The sequence below is a fragment of the Lampetra planeri genome, chromosome 19, assembly GCF_965212315.1.
Source record: "Lampetra planeri chromosome 19, kcLamPlan1.2.h2, whole genome shotgun sequence".
NCBI classification, from domain to species: Eukaryota; Metazoa; Chordata; class Hyperoartia; order Petromyzontiformes; family Petromyzontidae; genus Lampetra; species Lampetra planeri.
In genome coordinates, this window is record NC_136125.1 from 3,424,872 (window position 1) to 3,449,007 (window position 24,136).

At 46.4% G+C, this 24,136-nt stretch overlaps 1 protein-coding gene across 1 annotated transcript in view; it reads left to right on the forward strand.

Moving 5' to 3' along the window:
• Window positions 1-20,475, forward strand: part of LOC144723965 (LON peptidase N-terminal domain and RING finger protein 3-like) — a 96,111-nt gene extending 75,636 nt beyond the window's left edge. Inside the window, exons 7-12 of the mRNA XM_078602768.1 lie at window positions 2,185-2,299; window positions 3,244-3,365; window positions 4,907-5,065; window positions 7,292-7,454; window positions 8,238-8,387; window positions 9,077-20,475. Coding sequence (XP_078458894.1) covers window positions 2,185-2,299; window positions 3,244-3,365; window positions 4,907-5,065; window positions 7,292-7,454; window positions 8,238-8,387; window positions 9,077-9,235 — 868 coding nt within the window. The 3' untranslated portion in view covers window positions 9,236-20,475. The remainder of the gene's footprint in view (window positions 1-2,184; window positions 2,300-3,243; window positions 3,366-4,906; window positions 5,066-7,291; window positions 7,455-8,237; window positions 8,388-9,076) is intronic.
• Window positions 20,476-24,136: the final 3,661 nt, after the last annotated feature.

The following is a 24,136-nucleotide window of genomic DNA, read 5'->3' on the forward strand; positions in this document are numbered from 1 at the left end:
GGATTTACAAAAGGGCTACACACACGTGCACACATTCACCGCGAGTGAACGTGAAATTTTATTGGATGAATTTTCCATAGCCTTTCTTTTACCCCTGGTACAATGAAAAAAGGGCTTATTTGCTACAAAGTTCCTCGTGGCTCATCGAGAAAAAGCCAGGAGATTATCCTCGTTTTTGCATTTTTTCCCCCAATTCTCTGTCAGCACCAGCCATGGGAGGCTGGTGCTCCGGTCCTGATGGTGCCTTGCAGCTTGCAGTCTTGGTCAGTATTTTATGCAGGTGCTTAATCGGCAAGAGCCATCCTGGATTTCACTCCCCGTGGTTTTGGTTCCGCGTGTCTTAAAAGAACGCATTCAAGCCTGGAAAAACAGGCTACTTGTCATTGCAGTAAGTTAATGTTCTTTGTGGGAGCTCTCCATAGAATTTCTCCTTAGCGTGGCATCGTCTTTTTGCGTATGACAGGAAAAGTTTAGAATGTGATGTCTAGGATGGCGATCCCCTCAATTGCTTCCCGATATGCTACGTGGAGAAACGAAGTGCCTCTCACACCAGATCTCAGTGGGAAGGTTTATTTCGATGTGTCTGGGACTCATAGCCACAGACACACTCGGGGTCACATGCTGGACAGGGCATGAAGTACCAGGTGTCCTCCTGCTGGTGCTGTTGAATTATCGTCTTGCACTGAGCCCAGGGAAGACGCGGAAAGAGAAGTGTTGTGATCTGGTGGTTGAACGCAGTGTGGGTGAGATTAAACAGTCAGTCTGGTAGGGTATTTAAACTATAAGCTAAACACATTAAAAAAATATATATTTTACCAGGTAAGGCCCATTGAGCTATGTAGCTCTTTTTCAGAAGCAATCTGGCCACACATGATAGTTCAATGAAGTGGCTTATCATGTGGAAATTTAAAGCAGCCAAATACTCTAAATGCCTGTTTCTAAATGTGGAGGGAAAACCGGAGGACTCGAATAAAAATCCACACGACCACGGGGAGAACACGCAAACTCCAAATATACAGGCATCACGGTCGTGATCGAACCCACGACCTCCTGCATACCAGGCAAGGTAACATCTCGCCACCGTGGTGCATGGGTGGAGGAATCGATGAGTGCTTGACTAAAAAATGGAAGGATGCGAGTTTAAATTAAACTCAACTTTTGGTAAAATGAGGACTACTTTGTAGGACACCAACCGTGGTTGTCCTGTGCAGAGACTGTGCCCTATTCGAAGAATGTGGAGTTTCCACCACTGGCTGAAGCCTGCCGATGGATGATAAGCACCACCCAATGCTTTTGATTTAATGTGAACTGCATTGAAAATTAAATGTGAACATTATTCTTGATGCTGTCGTCTAATCTAGATCACTTGGCGATATTGTACATTGTTCAAAGACAGGCTGAATTAATCCTCCAGAATCGAATTATGCACAGCTGATCCAAAGGTTGTGCGGTTGTCTAATCATGGTGATCGGTCTCATCTGATCGCCAGACGGTGCTGTGCCCTTTTACTTAAGCCCACAACCTGTGTCCGCATTACGCAACTATTTTCTAGGACTCTGAGCATTCGGACCGCTTAGGTAACACCGCTTAATGGCTTACCATGATAGCGTCACTCCTCAAAACCCACATCAATGCATAACAATTGTGACTTGCCCTTATTTTTTATGCTAGAGCTTTATTTTAATAGTTAAACAAAACCGGGTGAAGCATCTCTCCTCGGCATTTTCGAGAAATGGAGCTACACTGTTCGCAGATCTTGAGCCGGTAGTGGAATTCCATTTTCCCATGGCAAAGGCCAGGCTTTCCATAGAATGATCACTTTTGCTGAATTATCACAAAGTGGTAGTAATTTTATTCACCCAGGATTAATGGTTGGTTGATTGAATAGTCTATTATGTACCACATGTATATAGTCTTAATTATATCTTTTTATGAAAGTGGAAAGAATCCATGGTTAACAAAGTTGTGCATACCGAGGAAGGTATTCTGGGTAAGTTGGTTGTAGAAAAAAGGGGTATATTGAAATATGAAATCCCCATCTATTAAACATGGGAGAAGATTCCACCAGTGAGTAGTGCCTTGGAGTGGATCATGGTGCGTCGTAAATGACCGTCCTTTGAGTTTGCTCGTCTATGTGTCGGATCCCCCCTACCTCCCCACCCCCACCTCCTCTTCCCACTGCAGCCTCTTCTACGAGCCGGTGACGACCCCGTGTGGACACAGCTTCTGTCGGAAATGCCTGGAACGTTGCCTTGACCACACCCCCAAGTGCCCCCTCTGCAAGCAGACACTGGCTGAGGTGAGGTGACTCCGCCCGACTCGCAGTCGGGAAATCAGAAGGCACTGAATTCAAATCAGAATATTTATAATGGAGGAATTCGATGAGCTATAAAGCTCTTTTTCACAGATTTCCAAATCATTGCCCCAGGTGGGGGGGGGGGGGGGTCAGCTCGACTCATCACGACTCTGGGGTGAAGAAAATTGGTTTCCGTTTCGTGAAAAGTCAATGACTTAAACCAGGAGTGTAATTTCCACACTGCCATTGCAGGAAATAGTTTTGGGTAGAATTACCACTGTTGCCTTTCCATAGAGTGATACTCATTTTATCTACCCCAGAGGGATAATCAACTGTCGTCTACTGACTCAGTGACCTGGGTTAAATTTACAGTCGTACACAAAATAGTGACATCGTGTAGGTCAACTCAGCCTTTAACAAGTGACCTGGTGCAGCGTGTAACATGAACCCGAGGGAGACGGATGCGGCCAGGTGTGGTGCTGGTCACAAGACGGCTTCGTGCGCCACGTCAGCCTTAAAAAAAGTGCTCTCTCTCAGCATTTTTCACCCTGTGGGCTGTAACAGCCCTCTTCCACTGGCACATCAAAGCCACACCAGGGAGGTGCCCTCCAGGTGCAGGTGGTTTTCCACTGGCTATTTGTCGAGGCGAGGCAGAGCCAAAGCATGAAACTGGCCTCGCAAGACATCTGAGTCTGGCTCGGGCCGAAGCAGGTCCAGGGGCGAGGTTAATAATTTTCGTCGTAGGCGCGCCTCGACTCGTTCATTGCATGTGACGTCATCAAATGTGGCTCAGGTTCTGCAGTGGAAAAACCCACCTGGCATCGCTTGAGCCACGCTGTGCAGGCCAGACACAGCTCCGGCGTGACCCTGTTGCACAGTTGAAAAAAAAAATTGGTTTGAGACTAAACAAGAGCATGGGTGGCGGGCATGGTGCGTGTGCGCCGCAGTACCTGGCACAGCGGACATTCCCCCAGACTGTGCTGCTCGAGGACATCATCTCTACCTGCCTCCCTAACGAACTGGCCGAGCGCAAGAGCACACACGAGCAGGAGCTCGCTGAGCTCGCCAAGTAAGACCCAAAACCCCACACGCGCAATCGCTGTCCAGCAGCAGCAGGAGCTGAAGCAGCAGCAGGAGCTGAAGCAGCAGCAGGAGCAGCAGCAGCTAGAGCAGGAGGAGCGGCAGCAGCAAGAGGAGCACCATTGGCACACAGCTGGCTCTGGCGGTTCACAACGCCCTCGTGCCAGCAGTGACTTTCATTTGGTTCATTTTTACGTTAAGAGTGAAAAGCCTGCCCCCGCGGCTGTCTGTACAATACACACAGCATTGACACACTCGAAACTACAACGTGCATAGGATAAGAGATGCGCTGTCAGGGACCAAGGAATGATAGTTTGCTTTTGCATAAGTTGAAAAATACGAGGCAGTCGAGTAGGATAGCTCTCGTGTGGCAAATACAGCACCTATGGATTTGGAATCACATTTTCCAATTTAAAAAAGGGCACCTACAGTTATTAGTAGTAACTATTTGACACGAAATGAATACCCGATAGGCCAACTTCATGTTTTAGTATTTAAAAAAACATAAAACCTCCTTGGCATGATGTTTATGATTGTGAATAACATTGATGTATGTATGTTGAGATTCTTTCGCATCGTACGTAGCCAATTGTGTTAATTGGAGGTGGCGACGGAAGGACAACAAACTAAACAAAAACGCTGTTCTCAAGATTTTTTTTTTCTGTGTAACATTGAATGAGCCCAACGAACCTTACTGGATAAATAAATGAAAATTTGCCTGGCTTTTGCAAACATCTTGCTGGGTTTAAAAAATATATATCATTGTTGCTTTGCACAGCCCCAAAGGTCCAAAACATCAGGGCATCCAGCAACAAACGGCACGATTGAAAATGTAACAGATGTTCGATCTTATCTTTTTTAAATTGAGCAAGGCGATATACGAAGTTGGGAAAATTAAGTTTTGGTGGAAATTCCAAAGTGGCGTATTGTGAGGAAACGAGCAGAAGGAGAAGTGTCATGACCTACAGTCAGGCTGCTAGACCAAGTCCACGGTGTGGGTGGAGGAATCGTCGAGCATAGTTTACGGGAACAGTAGCAATCGTCGTTGCACAAGAAGAGTCAAGTTTATTTGATTAGCCAGGTGAGAACTCAGGAGACCAGGATGAGTCTCGTTTGCAAGAGGGACTCGAGTTACCAAAATGACAAACGCAAGACGAAACAAAAAGTACAGCAATGAAGCAAATAGAAATCGGAGAAAAAAATACAATTTCACCCAAGAAGTAAAAAAAAATTGCAAACAGATTAACGTTAAATGATACATTCCCTCTTATGGCGTAAGTCTTGCTCCAGCAGATTATTTTAGACCAATCATAGTTTAAGTCCAATTATGCCCCTGTACAGTTCCCGTTCCACTAATGTGCATCGGGATGCCCACTTTTTATTGAGGGCGATATTGGCACATACAATAAACATTGAATGATTGAAATTGCAGAAAGCATCGCGCAGACACAGGTGGCCCGCAACTCTTGCGCCGTGTGCTCGTGTGTAACCGCGTGCGTGCGTGTCCCCCCCACCCTTTGCGGGTTGCAGCCTCAACAAGGACGTGCCGATCTTCGTGTGCACCATGGCATTCCCCACCGTGCCGTGCCCCCTGCACATCTTTGAGCCGCGCTACCGCCTCATGGTGCGGCGGGTGGTGGAGGCCGGCACGCAGCAGTTCGGCATGTGCCCTGCCGACAACGTGCAGGGGTGAGATGGGGGAAGGAGAGGTGACCCCTGGCTCGGGGGCGGACATTGAGATGGTACCGCTAAATTGTGCGCACGAGTTGGCACCCCGGGTGTTCCATTTGCACACATCAACTGAGTTGTCGAGCGCAGTGAGTTGATGGTCACTGCCTGGTCACCAACGATTGCACATGCACACACACACAAAAATTATCGACATCTTCCATGTTGTTTTATTTGAACTTGCAAATGTAGAGTTAAGATTCAAATACTGTAAATATTCTACCACCTGGCTGGGTTTTGATCATTTTGGCACAGTTACATTTATACATATATATACATATATGTATTTCCATGTGAAAGGCCTTTAAGATACTTGAGCTTTAAAATACACCGATTCACAGGACTTCCACAAAAGTCGGTCTATTGAAGATGAAATAGGTATCCTGCTATTTTCTCAAGTATGTATTTGAGTGTGTACACCCAATGTGTGGACAGTGGTATATGTTTATAGGTTTCAATATTCTGCACCTCTGAATAGTACCTGCACCTACGATTTGCACGGTTGACTATGTACAGTGCGAAAGAAGTTCAACATATAGACATCCGTACATGCACATTAGTGGAATGCAGTATCTGAATATAGTCCTATGACTTCCTAGGTCAACTCAGCCTTAAATGAGTACTGCATGCAGTGTGTGAGCGTTCACACTGGAGAGGCGTAAACTGCAGGCCATGGTGCTGTGGCCATCCCGTTCCCTCTTGTGCCTGTTCTGGCTTTCGTAAGCGCTCGCTGTTTAAACAGCTTACGTGGCTAAATGGGGGATCTTTATCCTCTCTGTGCGTGTGTGACACATTGCAGTTGTATCGTGTTGCTAATGGGCCGCCTGCATCTGTGTTTATTTTTTTAGTCTGTTTGACCTCTCGGAAACAAGGACGTGTATAATGAAGCATTCCCTGGCTTCTGTGTGTTTATAGAGCCCCTATTTGGCAGACACTGGCAAGGAAGCACTTTGCGCATTATAGTCTTACGAGGGGGGGTGGATGCAGTGATAACCTTATCTTAAGAATATTGGGGATCAGAGCTGATAATCAGTTGAGCTGTCTGTCCCATTTGTAGATTGCAGATTGCACGTGTGTTTAGTTTTGTTGTTGCAATGGCTATATAGTCCGGTTAACACTTTCAGGTGGCTCGTGGGTCATCTGAATGCATTATGGAAACAATAATTGACTCACTGGCTGTGTGTGGCTCCGTCTTCATCATTGCCTCAAGCACCATTCAACCTTGGGAGGTGTTAACTTGCTAGTGGCCCACACCCAAGCGAGTGGCCCATGTCGGCTAAAAAGGATGACATTTGTCTACTGTGGTAGTGTGAAGTGGAATGGTAGTTAGCAACTCGCATTACATTGATGTTCGCATACACAAGAGGGACGTGGTTCGGGTCTTCTCTGGGCCCCATTGTGCCCCTTACATGTGCCTCTCTGCCCTTCATAGGCACTCAATAGAATCCCCTGCTTTTTTCACAGATCATATAGATAAACAGTGTGTATTGTTCGTGCATGTGAGAGATTGCACCGTGGTCTCACGGTTCGCACATTGGACCTACGATCCAAAGGTGGCCACTTCAATATGCATCTCCTGTAGCTGCAGGTGCAAGTTTCTGACATGCACCGACCTCTGTCCATCCAGCAGTGTAAATGGGTGATCAGCAGGTTGTGTATCGTGCAGTAAAGAGTGGAGTACTCCCACCTATTCAGAGATATCGGACCACAGTCAGAGAGTCCATCATCATCATCACGATCCGTGGGCAGATAACCCGTAGGTGTCCACTGCACATTTCGTCTTTTGTTTCCACTTTCCTCTGTGGTCACATCATTCTGGCACCAATCTCTTATGTCATCGTTAAGCCATTCTCTGTAAGGTTTTCCTCTCTTTCTGGTTCCTTCCATTTTTCTGAACAACACACTTAATTTTCCTGTTGTCCATCCTACATATTTGTCCAAAAAGTTGCAGTTTCCTTTTCATCACTGCCTGCATCATCAGGTCTTCTATATGTGCAACCTTTTTCTTACTTTTACGTTGGTCACTCTTTGGGTCCAGCTTAAATGCAGAAGAGTAGGCGGTAAAATATCCTCCGGATGGGGCTGTCAACAGCTTCCTCTCTAGAGCTGTGTAACGAAGAAGTTCATTGCAGGGCTGCACCTTTACCTTGCGTGTGTATGGTACGGTGCATGCGTGTGCGAGAACAGGTTTGCGGAATACGGATGTGTGCTCAAGATCCGCAGTGTGGAGTTCTTCCCGGACGGACGCTCGGTGCTGGACACGGAGGGGCTCCGGCGGTTCAGGGTGCTGGCACGCAAGCAGAAGGATGGCTACAGCACAGCCGACATCGAGTACCTGGAGGACACCAAGGTGAAACGCATGAATCACGCAGGCTTGTTAATGGCGCACGCAATGGCAGTTCGCCATCACTGCGATTCCACGCATTGCCTAGATTTGGAGGTCACGGTTTGACATGTTAATTGATTATTCGTTCAGGGTCATTTATATGGTCCCCCACCTTTGTTCACTTTTGTTCGTTAATCTTGGAGAACAATTTGCATGTAATTTGCATAAATTGTAAATATTCTATGGACAATTTAATGTTTGTATCATAAGTAATAGAATGTACAAGTTGATGTGTCGTTACATGTCCAACATATTTAGGTGCTGGCTATGTCCAATCCCTTTGGAATAATTATTTGAACCTGGCCTGACCTGCCACTATGTCAACTCGTGCAAATATGAGTGTCTGGTTTGGGGACTCTCCGAGGTCCACTCAACTATAAATGATTACCTGGTGCAGTGTGTAAATATTAGCAAAGACAACCGAGCGCAGTGACGGTCAAAACACCCCCCTTGTGCACTGTTACGGCCTGCCTAGTGCTTGCTAACAGCACTTGCCCCAGCAGTCAATGAATTAGGCTACACGGGGAATCTTTGTTTTGTATGGATCTCTGTGTGCGAATACCTGGTGTGACGTGTAAACATCGTCACTGAGGGAGAAAAAGGCGGTCGGGCATGGTGCTGGCCACCCACCCCCTCGTGTGCCATGCCGGCCTTCATACGTCCTCACCAACAGTGCTTGCTCCAACAGTCTGTTAAGGCTATAAGGGGGATATTTGTCTTTGTCTGTCCTCTCTGTGTTCACTGCAGGTGGAAGGAGCTGCGCTCACGGACCTATGTAGCCTGCACGAGTCTGTGTACAGCCAGGCGAGCTCCTGGTTCTCTATGCTCAAGGAAAACATGCGCCACCAGATCCTGCAGCACTTTGGTCCCATGCCGGGCAAGGAACCCGATCCCCAGGTACCCTGCTGCCTCACTGGCAATGTCTTTACACAGGAACGCACCATGACGTTAGAAGATACGCATCGGGCATTGAGAAGACCTCCAATGCTGTGCCGACCTGCGACGGGGAGTTTTCACAGTGCAAGGTGGTCAAATGTGGTGCTGATCATACCAAAGACGAAGAGACAAAGATCCCCCTGTATAGCCTTCACAGCCTGTTGGGGCAAGTGCTGTGCTGTTAGCGAGCAGCTGTAAAGGCTGGCACGGCACACGAAGGAGGGTGGATGGCTAGCACCACACCCGGCTGCCTTTGTCTCCCAAGCAGCGATGTTTACACACTGCACAAGGTACTAATTTGAGGCGGAGTAGACCTAGGGGAAGCCCAGAACTTGTTCAGGTAATCATCGCTGGTGTTGACCGTGAGCGTAAATCGAACCTGGGTCGCCGGGTTCGTAGTCCATCGTGTGACATACAACCCTTAATGGCGCTCCAGTGTGCTGTTCGACACGATGTCCGAAGTTTTTCAGCACATGCTGGAAGCTTCTTGGGAACCCAAAATCACTTCGGATAGCTTAACAGTACATCTGAGAAAACCCCACGCAGTAGCAAGCCTTGACAGCTACTACCGACAAATCACCACTCTTAGAAATGTGTGGCTAAACATGGTATCTTTGTGCATACGTGTGTGTCTTTTATGTTGACCGAAGCTGGGCCCCGACGGACCCAGCTGGTGCTGGTGGATGCTGGCCGTGCTGCCGCTGGACATCCGAGCCCAGATGTCCATCACGTCGATGACGAGGCTCGTGGAGAGGCTGGTGGCGATTCGCCGCATCCTCATACTCATGACCCGCACACGTGCGCAATAGGCAAGACTGCATCGCGCACGAACATGTGATGAGGCAGCAGTCGCCTCCGCGGGACCGGTGTCGGATTGCTGCACGCCAGGCACATCAGTGCTTCCTCACCCTTATGCAAATAGCCATGATGTAGTCGCTGGGCACGGCGTCTAGTTTGGTAACATGACTGCGTTGTACTTATGCAGAACACTGGTGGGAGGGAAAAACAATGCCTTTCGGTGACTAGGCAGGGGCAATCAGATCACCTCCTGGATACTGAATTCTCCAATGGGCATCACCAAGTTCACTAATGGTCACTTGCCGTACCCAACCATCGATGCCTACTGATCTTAAGTGGCTCTATAGTTTTCTTGATTATGCAGAGAGCAGGTATTTGCTAGTTCGGTTGGTTGAATAATAAATGTACCGTTTTATCTGTTACTTCGTAGGCAATAGAGTGCTCTTTATGTACACAAGAATTGTATATATCTGTATATAGTTGTGTGTGTGTGTATATATATGTTTGTAAATGTGTACATGTGTGTGTAAGTATCTGTATAGATAAAACATTCAGGTGCAATGAAAAAATAAAGCATGGGCTGTACAGCTCCAGTAGATATGCCTCTGTTAGCTAACACATTGGTCTGATAGGGATTGGACTGATCTCCCGATTGTCTTAGATGGTCATTGTGATTAATGAATGGGACAAATTGAAACGGAATGCAAAACTACGCAACGTTGAGAACACAGGACTCGGCTAACAAGAGACATCACAAATCACACGCACTTGAGTCTGCACCCAACTGACCTACACAAACACATCCTCGATGTACAAGATCAGATGCTGGACATAGTCTATGTGACACTTATTTATGCAATAAACTCTCGCACACATGTACAGTAGTTTTAACGCAGATGCTCAAAGTAACAGCCGTGGATTTTGTGTGCGTTTTTTTTTAGTGTAATAGTAATATGCACACACGCACGTGGTAAGGCCGATTGATACATTTTTGAAAAATAAGGTGCCGTGGCCAGCATCGCACTTGGCTTTCGTGTCCCCGTAGCCGATGTCGGCACATAGCACGAGTCAACTTAGGCTGAGTCAACATAAGGGAAGACCAGGCAACATTACATACAAAGATCCCCCGTATAGCCTTAACAGACTTGTGGCAAGTGCTGTTAGCGAGCACCTATCAAGGCCGGCACGGAACATGAGGGGGTTGGTGGCCAACACCACGCCCTGCCGCTTTTGTCTTCCCAGTGATGATGTTTACACACCACACTTGGAACTCATTTAAGGCTGAGTCGGCCTAGGGGAGGCCCAGGACCGGTTCAGATAATCGTCACATTACATATACACACTAAAAGAGATACACACACACAAACACATCCGTGTCTCTTTGACAATCCAGTATGCGTCTAATTTAAACGTGTGTTTAGGTGTGCTTTGTATCGCCTCTCGTGGCAAGCTCTGGCACAATTAAATACGAGCATTGAACACAGAGGAGGGGGGCTTCAAGTGACAAAATTGTCTTTATGCAATGTGAAGCATATTTTTTTCTATTCCATGCCTCACTCTTTCTAAGAGAAAATGCAGCCAGGAAGTGCTGTGGACATGACACTCGTTGAACGTTGACTGCATGTGTGATGTATCTCAACTCTTGCGAAAATATGTGCTGTGAATAAACAGTCCTGCAGAAAGAGTATCTCAAGATGACGCTATAAGTGTTGGAATTACATTTTATGCAGCAATTTTTTTCCGAAGGCTTGCGTTGCTCTCATTTTCGCCTGCTGCGATTTCATCTTAAAGCAGCTGCGGTACATTCAGCTTGCCAAGCCAAGCCCGTGCAATTATTGCAGTTGCGTGTGGTGGGTTGGAATTGGTCACGTGTTAAATGTGGGCTCATTGCATACCGGTGGAGTTATGATGGCGTTTAAGCTCTTGTTTTGATGGGACACATTTAAGTGGTAATGAATGTGTAGAATTTGATTTAAAAGGTGGGGTGATTAGGAGTAATTACTTACTTCATTGTGTTACAGATGGGACTCACAATCTCTGTACTTTGCAGCCCTGTACACACAGCTCACCTGACCCACTGATGCAAGGGTAAAATGGGTATTACAAAGCAGCGAATCATAGTATGCGAATGTCTGTAATTGACACATCAGATCCTTTTATAAAAACACATTTTGAAACCCTACTACAGCCCACTGTTGAATGTCGCCAAAAGTTGAGAATGTGGGGCAAATTTAGTCGGAACCTAACAATTTAAATTTGGTTTGAGAAGACTAATACACTTGGTTTGCAAGCTAGTTCCTTGGATAAAAGCCGATTTCCCTTTTTTATGAAGTTATGAGCAGATTCCTGAATTATAAAATGAAGTAACGAACCTTTTTATAAATCATGCCTGATCTGCCATACTAGAGTGACTTAGGGTGTTGGCTCTATACAAATCTGGATTTATATTGGTATCGTGATGCAAATTTATGGACGGAATGCTGCAGTAATCTCCACTGACTATGATCAATGATGAGACAGTAAAAGATGTAATGCCTTGGTTTTCAGTTAATTGGAAATGCACCCAAAGTCCCCCATTGTGTGGTTGTTCCATGGATTGAACCCTTGTCCCTTCACACAACAAACGTGTCCTCTGTTCCTATCGTTTAAAATAAGGCAGCTAGTAAACCAGACAGCCAAGCACGCTGTGGCTACATTGGACTCTAGTGAGGTCAAATCAACACGTCTTGCTATTCAAACGAGCAATGGTGCAGAAATCAGATTGGTTTTTTCAGCCCTGAGCCACAAAAACTTACACAGTCATGTGGCAATAACAAGCATATTCATAGAACAACCACCGTTCGCTTAAATCATACGATCGACACAAGTTGGATAACTCGACCCCTAACTGATTTAAACTCGCAACCCTCTCGTTGCGAGTCGAATGTTGTAACTCCAGCGCTGCCTGCCAGATATCATGATGCAGATATGATCATTGCAGCCCAACAAGTGCAAATAAGTCCTGGCTGCACCGCGTACTTGTGTTGCACTCGCTCTTATTTTGCCATGTGCTTGTGTGACGGTCATGGCAAATTAAGTTCTCCAACACGTCTTACAAAGCTGAGTTCTACAGCGATTGCGTTGGGAATGAGATTTCTTTGTTAAGGGTCAAAACTGTGCTACAAAGGGACAAATTCTATTTCGTGGAAAAAATTGTCAATTGCTGATTGATTTGGGAACTGTCACAACCAAATCAAGTTATTTCATAACAAGCATACGAGCCGACAGTTGTGCTAAAAATCAAACCATTGCATCCAGCAAACTCACATTCATTTGTGATATCGGTGAGAAATTGCAGTCACGATAAATAAAATGATCTCATGTTAAGTTACTTTTCTTTGGGTGAATGCATAACGTTGTACAAAATCGGCTAAAAAGAATTGCGCAGCGTTGAATGTTGCTGTCAAAATCTGCAAAAACTCCATTGGCTAAAGACCAACGGTTGCAGCACTTAAAGGCACACTCACATCCAGAGGAGGTTGCTCTCTCTGTAAAGTAAAACATAGTTAAACGTTGCCCATGGTTTAGTTATGATAATTCCTTGATAGTGTGAAAATACTTTTTTATATTCCATCTTGATACAGGGTATCAGCACGCAACTTGCATACCGCTACGTATGATGCAAAAGAAGTTCCACATACAAATAGAGGTATATATTTGCTTATTTAATTCCAGTAATGGGAAGCAGCAATGTCATGAAAAATATTGCGATTTTTTTTTCATGTTCACAAATTGGCAAATAGAATGGCCTTCTGAAGGACAGGATAATTACTGCATTTGAAAATGTACCTCCTGTATTGTCTTGATTAGCACGGTTGGCTAAGTACGGTGGGAAAGAAGTTAAACATGCATAGATAGACCTAGACCCCAAACTGCACAGGCCATTGCGCACCCCATGTAAATCTCCCATGAAAAACCCCATACGTATAGTTAATATGCTACCCACACACACATAGGTAATGTACCACTCCATTTATACATTTTACCATCGTATACACATGGGTCCAAACCCTGTACAAATTGGTGATATACCACCGCCATACACATTTCCACAGAGGTCGTGTACCAACACCCTAGAAACCACACGGTTGTCATCTATAATGCGAGGTTGTGGTGGTGGCGGCGGCGGCACTGGCAGAATGTTGGTTTGGAGGGGCTGAAGGTTAGGTGTTCACGCAATAGGTGAGGTGGTTGTGTGGGAGCGAGAGGTGGGCAGCCGGTTTGGCACTGCAGGCCACATGGCCCAGTAGTCTGCATACTGGCATTACTCTACAGGCCATATCGCTCAAATGTGAAACTGCAATGTCCGTGTGGACTACAGGCTTATTGGTGTCACTAAACGTGAAAATACATGTTTGTGCATCTGGTTTTAATGGGCGCAGTTCCTAGCTCTTAAAAGTTGGGTGGGAAGTCACCTGCCCAGGCTCAAATAAATAATGCGCCGCAATCTTGTGCATCGTTCAGATTCGCATTTTCGAGAGCTATTGTATGGCTCGCGTGGAAGAAACTGCATTTCTGCATAAACTCGAATGGTGAGTAACTAAATCAGGGGAGCACTCATAATAATATAGGAAATGGAAACTTAAATGAATGCATTCAGAATAGTTGTATGCCTTGTAAAGGGTACAAACAGTTAATGAAATGGTGGCAGTTTTACCAATATTAATTTGTATTGACATTGTTCCATTGCAGTGTCTGGCCACAGTAGACTGAAACGTTAAAACGAAAAAGTAAATTTGAAGATGTCTTAATGGAACTGTAAAAGTAGGTAATTATTTTCATATGATGGAGAAAATCTGTTTTTTAAACGACAATCCAATTACAGTGCATTTATTTTAAACGTGTAGATTTTCATAACGTGAGTTTTTTCCCGCCGTGCACGATACTGACAACGTATTGTGATATAAAAAAATAGTTTTACCCCGACACTCGAAACATCTGGCCCTGCACCACATCCGATAGAAATTCTTGGGAAAGCAGCAATATTTTTTTGGTTTACTACCAATGCCCTAAGGGGACTGGCTTTTGTGCAGGGCTTTTGTTGCTGTTGTTAAAGCTTAGGTGAGATGCGTGACTCACAAAACAGACCGGGAGTCGCATTGCAATATCGGGTGAAATTTCCCAGGAAACCCTTGAATTCTGTACGACTTCCTGTTCATGCGAAGTTCTAGTTTGGGGGGACAAAATAACAATTCCGAGTTGCATGGCAACCGTTGATTAACTTGACTCTCCTTTAGAGATTGTAAAGTAAAAATTGGAGAAACGTGCGTTATACGTTTCCACTTGATAAACTACTTTGTTGAGCTATCATTTGTGGCTGTGGCCAGGTCACTTCTGTAAAAGAGCGATATAGCTCAATGAGCCTTACCAGGTTGGCTTCACAGTATAAACATCTCTGCTTGCTTAAGAAACAGTTTGTAGCCTTGAGGTCATGGTGGAAATTCGGCATTTGCCTTATGGCCATGTCATGCCAGTCTTTCCCGAGGACAACCATTGTTGACTTCACATTTCACAATCCCAAGAGATTATGAGCCAAGTGGACTGAGATAATGTAACGAGATTCTTTCAGGTACAAAACAGGGAACATAGAAATATCGAGCGCAGCCGAGGCAATATAGGGGTGCTACATTTAGTTGGCGACTCCACGTGTCATTGGTTCAATACGTTCTCATTCCGTTTTTTCTTAAACTCCACAAACTCTTAAGCAATTCATTCAATTGGCAACCAAATTTGCATAATAGTGCTTTGTTGCCATGTGCAGGTCTTCTCTGGCTTTCCCTGATGCGAGTTCTTGCCCTCATGTACATTAGGTCACTGCTATTTTCAGTGCAAACCTTGGGCTACCACTTAACTGTGCTTTGTGGTATAACTCACCGTTTTCGGCCGAGGGGAGTTGATCGTGAACACAGGAGTAACTTTCGGAGCACGCTCGCTCCTCCTCACGAAGGTGAACATCGCCGCCCAGGAGAGAACTTTGTGTGTAAAGAGCAACAAGCCGCTTCTCGGAGTGACCCAAACGTGGCTGCACCCGCTGTCTGCACTTTATGAGATGCGTTGCAGTCTCCCGCTAAAGGGACTCGCGTGCGAACGGGCTGCAACTCGGGTTTCTGCAGTATGCCGATACTGTGATATTGTGCGACGTAAGACCCTACGATGATTGCATCGTCCATTTTGTAAACAAAATTGATGAACGTGATAATTAATCGGTGCACGTTTTTTATTAAGTGTATGTCAAAACTAAATATTGAACAAGTGCAATAATTTTTTAAATAAAACATCTATGTAAATTGCTGTTAACCATGACATCGGTCCTTTGCAAAATGTATTCCAGAATAACTGATTAGCATGGAGGTTATATGGCCTCATCATTCGCATGGTTCGTGTAATTAATTATTTTGTAACCCATCACGTGTGTTATGAGCATGATAGATCTATGGTCGTAATGATTAGATAAGTTACGGCAGGCTAATGTGCAGTGAACTGAAGTTTCGGAAAAAATTTTTTACTAATCTTTATTCGCACTGGGAGTATAGCAAAACATAAATAGAAAATACAATTGTGAAATACAATTGCAAAGTTATTGGATACTGACATCACAATAGTCAAACCGTTACAATTAATATTGCATCGTGAAAAATGAAATAGCAGCAACCCGAGTTGCAACTAGTCGCTCGCTTAAATACACATTCTGTACGCGACCCTGCGTTTGCTCGAATACTTTGTAGACAGCCGAGCGAAAGCAATGAGATGCTCCGAACGCGGCCACTGATGATACATTTTAATCACTTGTGTAATATAGAGGGGGTTTTGAATTGAACAAAATCAGTTTTTTAAATGGCCTCCACCAGTAGAACATATTGTGTGTGTGTGTGAAATCTAGAAAATACCCTCTCTCCACTTAAACTGACTGCTAAGCAGACAGGATATATTGTAGCTTGTTGCGGTACATGCAGGACGGCTGCGGATGTCTCTTTTTTTGCGGTGGTGTTGTGCTCACTGTGTGGTGTCTTAAGATCGTCTGGAGTTTTCGAGTAAAACGAATGCTTTTCCACATACAGGACCGGCAGACCAAAACTGTGTTCCGTTTCATCACCGCGGACGTTTAGATCGCACGCTCAGCCAGAAATAGCAGGCCCCTCTTAAAGCCCCCGCTTCTTGAACCTGCGTGACCTACAGTTTTCAATGAAGTCAAACAGACAAAAGAAATGGGGTGGGTGGGGGGTGTGTGAAATGAACAATTCAAATCATGGAGTTAATTCATTTGTTAGTAATACAGCCTCCACGCTGTCCGTGTAGACCGCACATGGTCTGCGCTCACCGCCAGTGTTGCTTTCTGTCATGTGGTTTGTATAATAGTCAGAGGAGGGGGATTGAGATGACCGTTGCCTCTTGCGCAATATGCACTCCCCCACCAGCCAGCCACGGAACGGCCTGCCGGGTGCAGAACTCTACAATCGCAATGCATCGATTCACAATAACAGCTCGGCCGGACCCCTGTTTCGCTCGCCAAAAACACACAAGAGTCTGCAGGCAGACTTTCTTTTTTTATATCAGGTAGCGTCTGGATAAAAATGGTATTGCTTCATGAGCTGGGACTCACCACAAGGATCCTCTGAATCCCAACAGCTTCAAATGAGTCAAGCCCTTTTGTAGTTTACCAACACGCAGCGCTGGTGTTTGTTGTGCGCGGCGCTGCTTGACGTTTGCGGCTTGGCCTCCCGAGTTTTGCTCGTCGTGTTTTTCTGCGTCGCTTGGTTTAGTAGTGGTCCCGCAATGCCGCCCTCCTGTCCACTCCCTCGCCATGCGTCGCACGCGTTGGTGTTTTTTTTGGAGCCACGGGGGGGGGGGGGGGTAAAGCAGTGCACACAGGTGGCAGTGGACAAGGGAGGCTGGGTGTGAGGGCGGAGGGTGACGGCAGGATAATTGCATTCACCGTGAAGCAGTTTGTCAACAACTACTCGTGCGAAAGAGAGGCACAGGGAGTGTGTGCTGGTTATTTCTGCGTCCCACTTGTACTCATCACAGGAAAGTAGTGTAATCAATTACGCAAACTGTCGTAATAGTTTTAAATGGTTTTGACTTTGGGGCCGTCCATGAATGACGTCACGCACCTGGGGGGGGGGTCAGACATTTGTGACGATGTGTGACAAGGTGGGGGGGGGGGTTAAGAAATGTGACGTTATATCAAAATGCGCAACTTTAAATATAGACAACACTTTCTACTTAATTAAATAAAAAAATGTTTTCTCCTACAACGTCAGAGTGCAGCGCCATATTAAATAGGCACTACAATGACAATAGTTTAAAGCGATTTGAAGCATGATAATTGGCAGAGGTGGGACAAAGTCATTGTTATGCAAGTCCAAGTCGAGTCGCAAGTCATCAAATTCATGACTCGAGTCTGACTCGAGTCCAAGTCACATGACTCGAGTCCACATCTCATAGGTGGGACAAAGTCATTGTTATGCAAGTCCAAGTCGAGTCGCAAGTCATCAAATTCATGACTCGAGTCTGACTCGAGTCCAAGTCACATGACTCGAGTCCACACCTCTGATAATTGGTTTTTTACCCTTTATCTGGCAACAAAACTGACACCTTTTTTACGAGGAGTCATGTTTGCATAGACCACAATACCTGCATTCATAATGCAAACAAAAAACATAACTCTGATAATGTATGTACTGTCATATTTGTTACTGGCAAATGAGGTACCAATGGTGATTTGAAGCATGTTTTATTTTCTTTGGGGGGGGGGGGGCAGAGCGTTGTGACGTCATATTTGAGGGGCGGTCTGACTTTTTGTGATGCCGTATGACAGGGGGGGGGGCAAAAATCGTCAGATCGCGTGACGTCATTTATGGACAGCCCCTAATCAATTTCGCAAACTGTCATAATAGTTTTAAATGGTTTTGACTTAACGGTCCCTGTGATCTCGGTCTTATAGGGGGCACAACATTGTATTGTGTATTTCTGTTTCAAATACCCCAATATCGTATTTAACAACATCATTGTAACATCATTAACAAGAGAGTTAAATAAAGTGCTCAAGGGTTTCCAATTCCACCTCTGACTTTTATCCAGTTTCACATAGCGACGGATAGTCTCCCCCCATTTATATATATCTGAATTCAGTTGGGGTAATCTTGGTGTTATTTGCTTGTGAACAATGTGTATGTCGGACTACAAAGCACCCACTACCAAGGAAAACGTCTTCTGCATGTAAACGTGGACTTTCAATATTTTATGCTTGAGTCACTTTTGGGAGGTGCCAACACTATTATTTTAAATACAGCCATGGTGTATTTGAGCAAGGTTACTTAAGTTTATCAAACTAAGATTATATACAGTATATCCAGTATTTTTTTTATTTTTCATTATAAACGGAATCGCGTTTATGTTTTTAAATGTGTTTACAACTCCAACCGTTCAGGCCTCAAAAGTTATAAGGGTAAGTATATGACTTGGTCCTGGCAGAACATTGATGCCAGGGCCCTGTTAAAACCTCAAGGATGGCTCCTTGTGCCTACAGGTGCCACATGCATGTTTGCGTCTCAGTCCCCATGGCCCCTCAATGACCATGGTTCTCAGCTACAGTCCCCTTGACGCTGCCACGCAGTCCAGCGTGTCGTGTTTGCCTACCAACAGCAATACGCCGTGCACATCAACCTATTTTGTTCCCCGATCCGTAACGATATATATAACGGCGTCGATATATTTGGAGCACACCGTCCAGCCAGCAATATGAAAGCAACTTAATTTTAACGCGTGGGGTTTTTGCGGCCACTTGTAAGGCGAGTTTGGTTTTCTCGAGGAGAGGCTGCATGATGAGTAGTTCTTCGCTCGAGCCTTCGGCGAGTACTGCCGCTGGCTGTTTCATGGGTTGAAGTCGAGGATGCCCGCAGTATTTGCGTGGCGATTTGCTCGAGGGAAGAATTTTCTCCACACCGCAGCCCGATCGCAAAACCATGCTTTTCAAAACAGAGTACCGTACAACTCTCTCTGACGAATGGTAATTTTCTTGTCGTAAAGTGTGGGTAGCCTCACTACTTGTGACCCATCTGGCAGATTGATGCCCATTGAAACGATTGCCTTCTCGATTGTGGCGTTCACAGTATGTGCAGGATCGACCTTTACTTTCTACCTCCAGGAAGATTGTCACATTGGTCAACGCGTTGTTGTTTGTTGTTAGACTGCATTCTAGGTGACGAGGTTGGGGGGACTTGAGTTGAAAACCGCTGCCTTACTGTGCCACATATACCAACGGCATTAGTGACAACTAGAGCCAGATGAAATTCTCAGAGAACAATTAATCACTGCAAAATAAATATTTTAAAAATAATATATTTTTTCTAGATAAAAGCAAAAAACACCTAAGCAGGTAAATCCAGCAAGCACGCAAATTTTTTACATTTGCTCCACTTGAAATCTAGCTACAAACATGCATCTGGACACGTGGATAAAAAAATATGACTACATAAATCATGCGCTTCGAATATTCTCTGTGGATATCAGGTGGCTCTAGTGTTAACCTCAGGAATCTATTTTACACAACCCGTGGGAAAGACTGCCGGTAACGCTTTCTCCTGCAGTTGCCACCCCACACTCAACCCACACGTGCCACACATACACTGGAATCGTTGCTTAGGTGACTGACCAATATTGCCATGAAGTTGTGTATTTGAATCAAAACAAGACGAACTTATGTTTCCAATGTCATGTTTCATAATGCCGGGTCACACACATTTCCATCTTGTTCGAAGTGTCCTCTCGCTTCTTTACTTTGCAGCTGGTGGTTTTTATATCAGTCATTGCTTGAATATACATAGCCCTGTGTACGGCGTTACAAGTGTGTCAAGTGTTTACATAGACGATATCGTTAGCTAAATTCTACGTTGACGTCAATAAGTTAAGGAATTACTTTCATTGAATGTTGCGATATTGACATTTATCTTTTGTTTGTATCGTTACTTTATACCTGTATACTGTTGGCTTGCTCAGCATGCGGTGTGTATAGATGAGCATATGTTGTCATTTGAGCCTTTAATTTATTTGCATGTAGTTTCAATAAATGTTCATCCCATTTATTTTGAATGTAAGTACAGTAGATACATGTCGCTATGAGAATGTGATTGCCAGCTTGTCCAAACATTGTTTTCGTAACATTTGTTGTAATGTTAGGATATTTATACACGTAAATAAAAACAAACTCTGATCTATGCCTCATTCTTGTTTTGTATGGTTTTAACAAAGTGTTGTCCTGGGATAATAGAAAGTATTTGCCCACATTTCGTGAATGCTCGGATAAAAGGAAGAATGTGGCATACAGGTGTAATAACTGACTTCCACAGCGATTGTTGCAAGGGTGCTTCTTTATTAACTGTAGCACTGCACAGCTCCTCTCCTTTCCTCTCCGGGTAATTTCCCTCTCGCAACACCATGGACGAAGCGTCTCTTTCCGGGCCATCAGCGAGGTTCGCTCCGCTCCCCCGGTCTCGCCGTTGTCTGGCGGCATGCCGGAGAGAAGAGGCGAGCTTCACTGGGGAACCCGCCACGTGGTCGGTAGCGAAGAGAGGAGATGAAGAGCAGCGACGCAGTCCGGAATCCAGGCTTCCCACACCAACCACGAGTCCTCCCCTGCCCCTGCTTATATTTCCCCCGGCGGAGCTAGGCTCCGCCTCTAGCCACGCCCCCTCGTGGAACCTTCCTGATGGTTCCCGAAGCATCTCTCTCGACTCCTCCCGTCACCTTTGGCCCAGATGTTATTCTCTCTTAGGATTGGATGCCGATTACATAATAGTGCCTGTATCCAGTTACCCTCTGGCCCCCACTGGATGGCGCTCTCTCATTACACAGGTAATATGCATCGTGCAGAGTGCACAAATAATATGAATGAATCAAAGGCAATTACTTGAGTGGTTTTGCAATAATGTCAGTAGTGAGATGGTGATGCATGTGCTTCATCTGTTCACCATTATCACTTGTGCATGAATCACATCCTTCCAAATTTTAATTGAACACGTATGACAAATTAGGCACAAGTTAAACTGTTATCCACTCAATTGCTTGTCCTCGGCTTTGGCAATTCACCATCGAGTTGGCTCGCCCTGTCCACGCCACACACCATCCCCAGCACCTATCAGATTTCATGAAAGCAGTCTGCTTGCCACTTTATACCTGTGCACTTATTTTCCATCAGACATAAACAGAGAGACACGGACAAATTCACAAGCCCTGATGCACGTGCATGTGTAATAAAGGTCGCGGAGGCAACTTCTGGAATCAGTGTTCTTTATTAGCTTTCTTCCACATCTCTCATCGTACGGGCTCCTCTGTTATCTGGCTCCTTTACGCTGTTGGCAGACAGCGTGAGAGGGAGGGATAGAGAGTGAGAGAGATGACTGTCGCGGCCACGTGGCAGTCTCTGGACCCCGCGCTCCAGCGTGGCTCCGTCCTTCGTTCGTTCCAGCTCTGACCACGTGTTGTCCGTCTCCACCCCTTTTAATCCCTGGCTCACGTGGTGCCTCTCAGCCTATCCTGGGCAACCGCCCTGGAACCTTCCAGATCCCATCCCACGGTCTCAGGACCACGCCCCTAACTCGTCCCCCCATTGGCTGTGGCTGAAGCCAGCAGAGCCAATCATCTCCTTCCAGGTGTACCCTTTGCATTACGTCAGGGCCACGCCCCTACTCTTCTCCCCATTGGTTATGGGTCGGGACCGGTAGAGTCAATCATTATCAATCAAGTGTGACCACTTAATCACCCAGGTGTACCCTCACATTACACATGCACACAGAGATGGTTACTGGAACCAGCTGGGACAGTGATGCGCGAATGCTCCGGACTGCCACGCTCGCCCTCCCATGTTCCACGGGAGAGTATTGCTCGCTCGAGTTAACGACACGCGATTGAACATTGGTGTAAAAAGCCAGCCGTCTCGGCTGGGAAAAAGGGTGATGGGCCGATTCCTGTGATTAACGTTTAGGGCGTCCATGACGCGTAACAAGGTAAGGTGACTAGGGCGCTAAACAATGCACAGATGAATTAAAACTTTTCAGGGCACGAAACGATGTGCGATGGAAGAACAACATTAAGGCGCCCCTGTAGCGCGGTAACCACAGGGCGACAGACAGCAATGGCAACGGTGTTAGCGAAACGGGAGGGACTTTGATCGCGTACGCGACGCCGGTCCCTCTCCCTCCATGGAGCGTGGTTGCCTCGCCGACTGTTCAAAAGGGGGGGTGCAGCGGAGAAGGAGTGGTTTCGGCATCCTCCGTAGATGGAACAGGCGTCACTGGAGGTAGGTCGTCAGGGGCCTCGATGTTCTTCAGGACCTGTGTGTCTGCGGGGGGTAGAACACGACCCCGCTGGGGATCAATTGGCGAGGCAAGTGGCACATCCGGCACGTCAGACCCCGGCAGGTCAGCAAGTGGGGATGAAGGGCCAATGCGTGGATCAAAATACGGTTTGAGACGCGACGAGTGAACATACCAACGACGTTTCCGTACTGGATGCGAATACTCTGGGGATTCCAAACTTCCGTTAACCTCACAGGCCCCCACCAAGGCCTGTGCAGTTTAGGGGACATACCCACAGGCACCTGAGGGCAATGGAGCCACGCTACATCGCCCACCGACCAAGGCATGTCACGTCGCGATTGACGTGCGTACCTTTCGTTCCGTGCCTGCGTATGGGCCGTTGCACTCCTGGCGACCTCCCGCGCCTCCGTAACCCGTCGAAGCGAGTCCCGCACGTGGTCGGGCAAGGAAGGGGAAGGTTCCTTTCCCGCCGCACCAAGTTGCACATCACTCGGGGGCAATTTTTCTTGCCCATACATGAGAAAAAATGGCGAATACCCTGTGGACGCGTGCGGGACCATGCGGTACGCCGATAGGACGCCAGGTATGTGTAAGTCCCAGTCGGTCTGCTTTTCGCTCACTGTGTGACAAAGCATGGCCGAAAGGGTGCGGTTAAATCGTTCCACCATGCCATCCGTCTGCGGGTGGTAAGGGGAAGTGCGGATTTTCTTCGTACCCAATGCAGCGCAAACGTCTCGGAGCAATTTAGAAGAGAAGTTACGTCCTTGATCTGTGAGCAACTTCTCTGGCGCTCCCTTATCCATTACATATCCATTCAAGAAAGCCTCGGTGATGGATGAGGCCATTTGGTCGGGTAGAGGCCAGGCCATGGGCCAACGAGAAAAATATTTGACCCGGACCAAGAGGTACTTATTGCCCCTAGCGGACGGAGGGAACGGGCTGAGGATACCTAGAGCTACCAGCTCATTGATACGAGATACCTCGATCGATCGCAAGGGCGGAACATAATTTTGGCATGACGGTTTCCGCCTCGCACAATCTTGGCATGACCGGATAAAGCTGGTGATATCCGCCGTCATGCCTGGCCAAAAGAAATCTTGCTGCATCGCGAGCAATGTCTTCAGCACGCCGACATGCTGATGCATGTCGGCGTGCAGCGCGCGGATCAGATCATGGCGAAAGGATGAAGGCACAACCAGGCGTGAACGGTCCGACAACCCATCCGTACACATCAGCAACCCAGCCTGGTCAGTAAACAACTGCCATTTCCACCCCGACAAGTGAGATCTCGGTTTCCTGACCAGATCCCACAGTGGAGCCAAAGAGGCATCAGCCCTTTGTTCACGCAGCCACACCGAGTGTGGCAAATGCAGCGTCCCGTTGGCCCCAACGGGCGTACCCCGGACATCATCCTTCGACATCGCACCCAAAACTGGACAGGGCGGAGTAGGCAGCGCTGCACAGCAGTCCGTACCCGTCAGACAGACACAGGGAGCGGTCAAGGGAAATCTGGAAAGAGCATCTGCATTGCCGTGGCGAGTACCTTTACGGTATGTG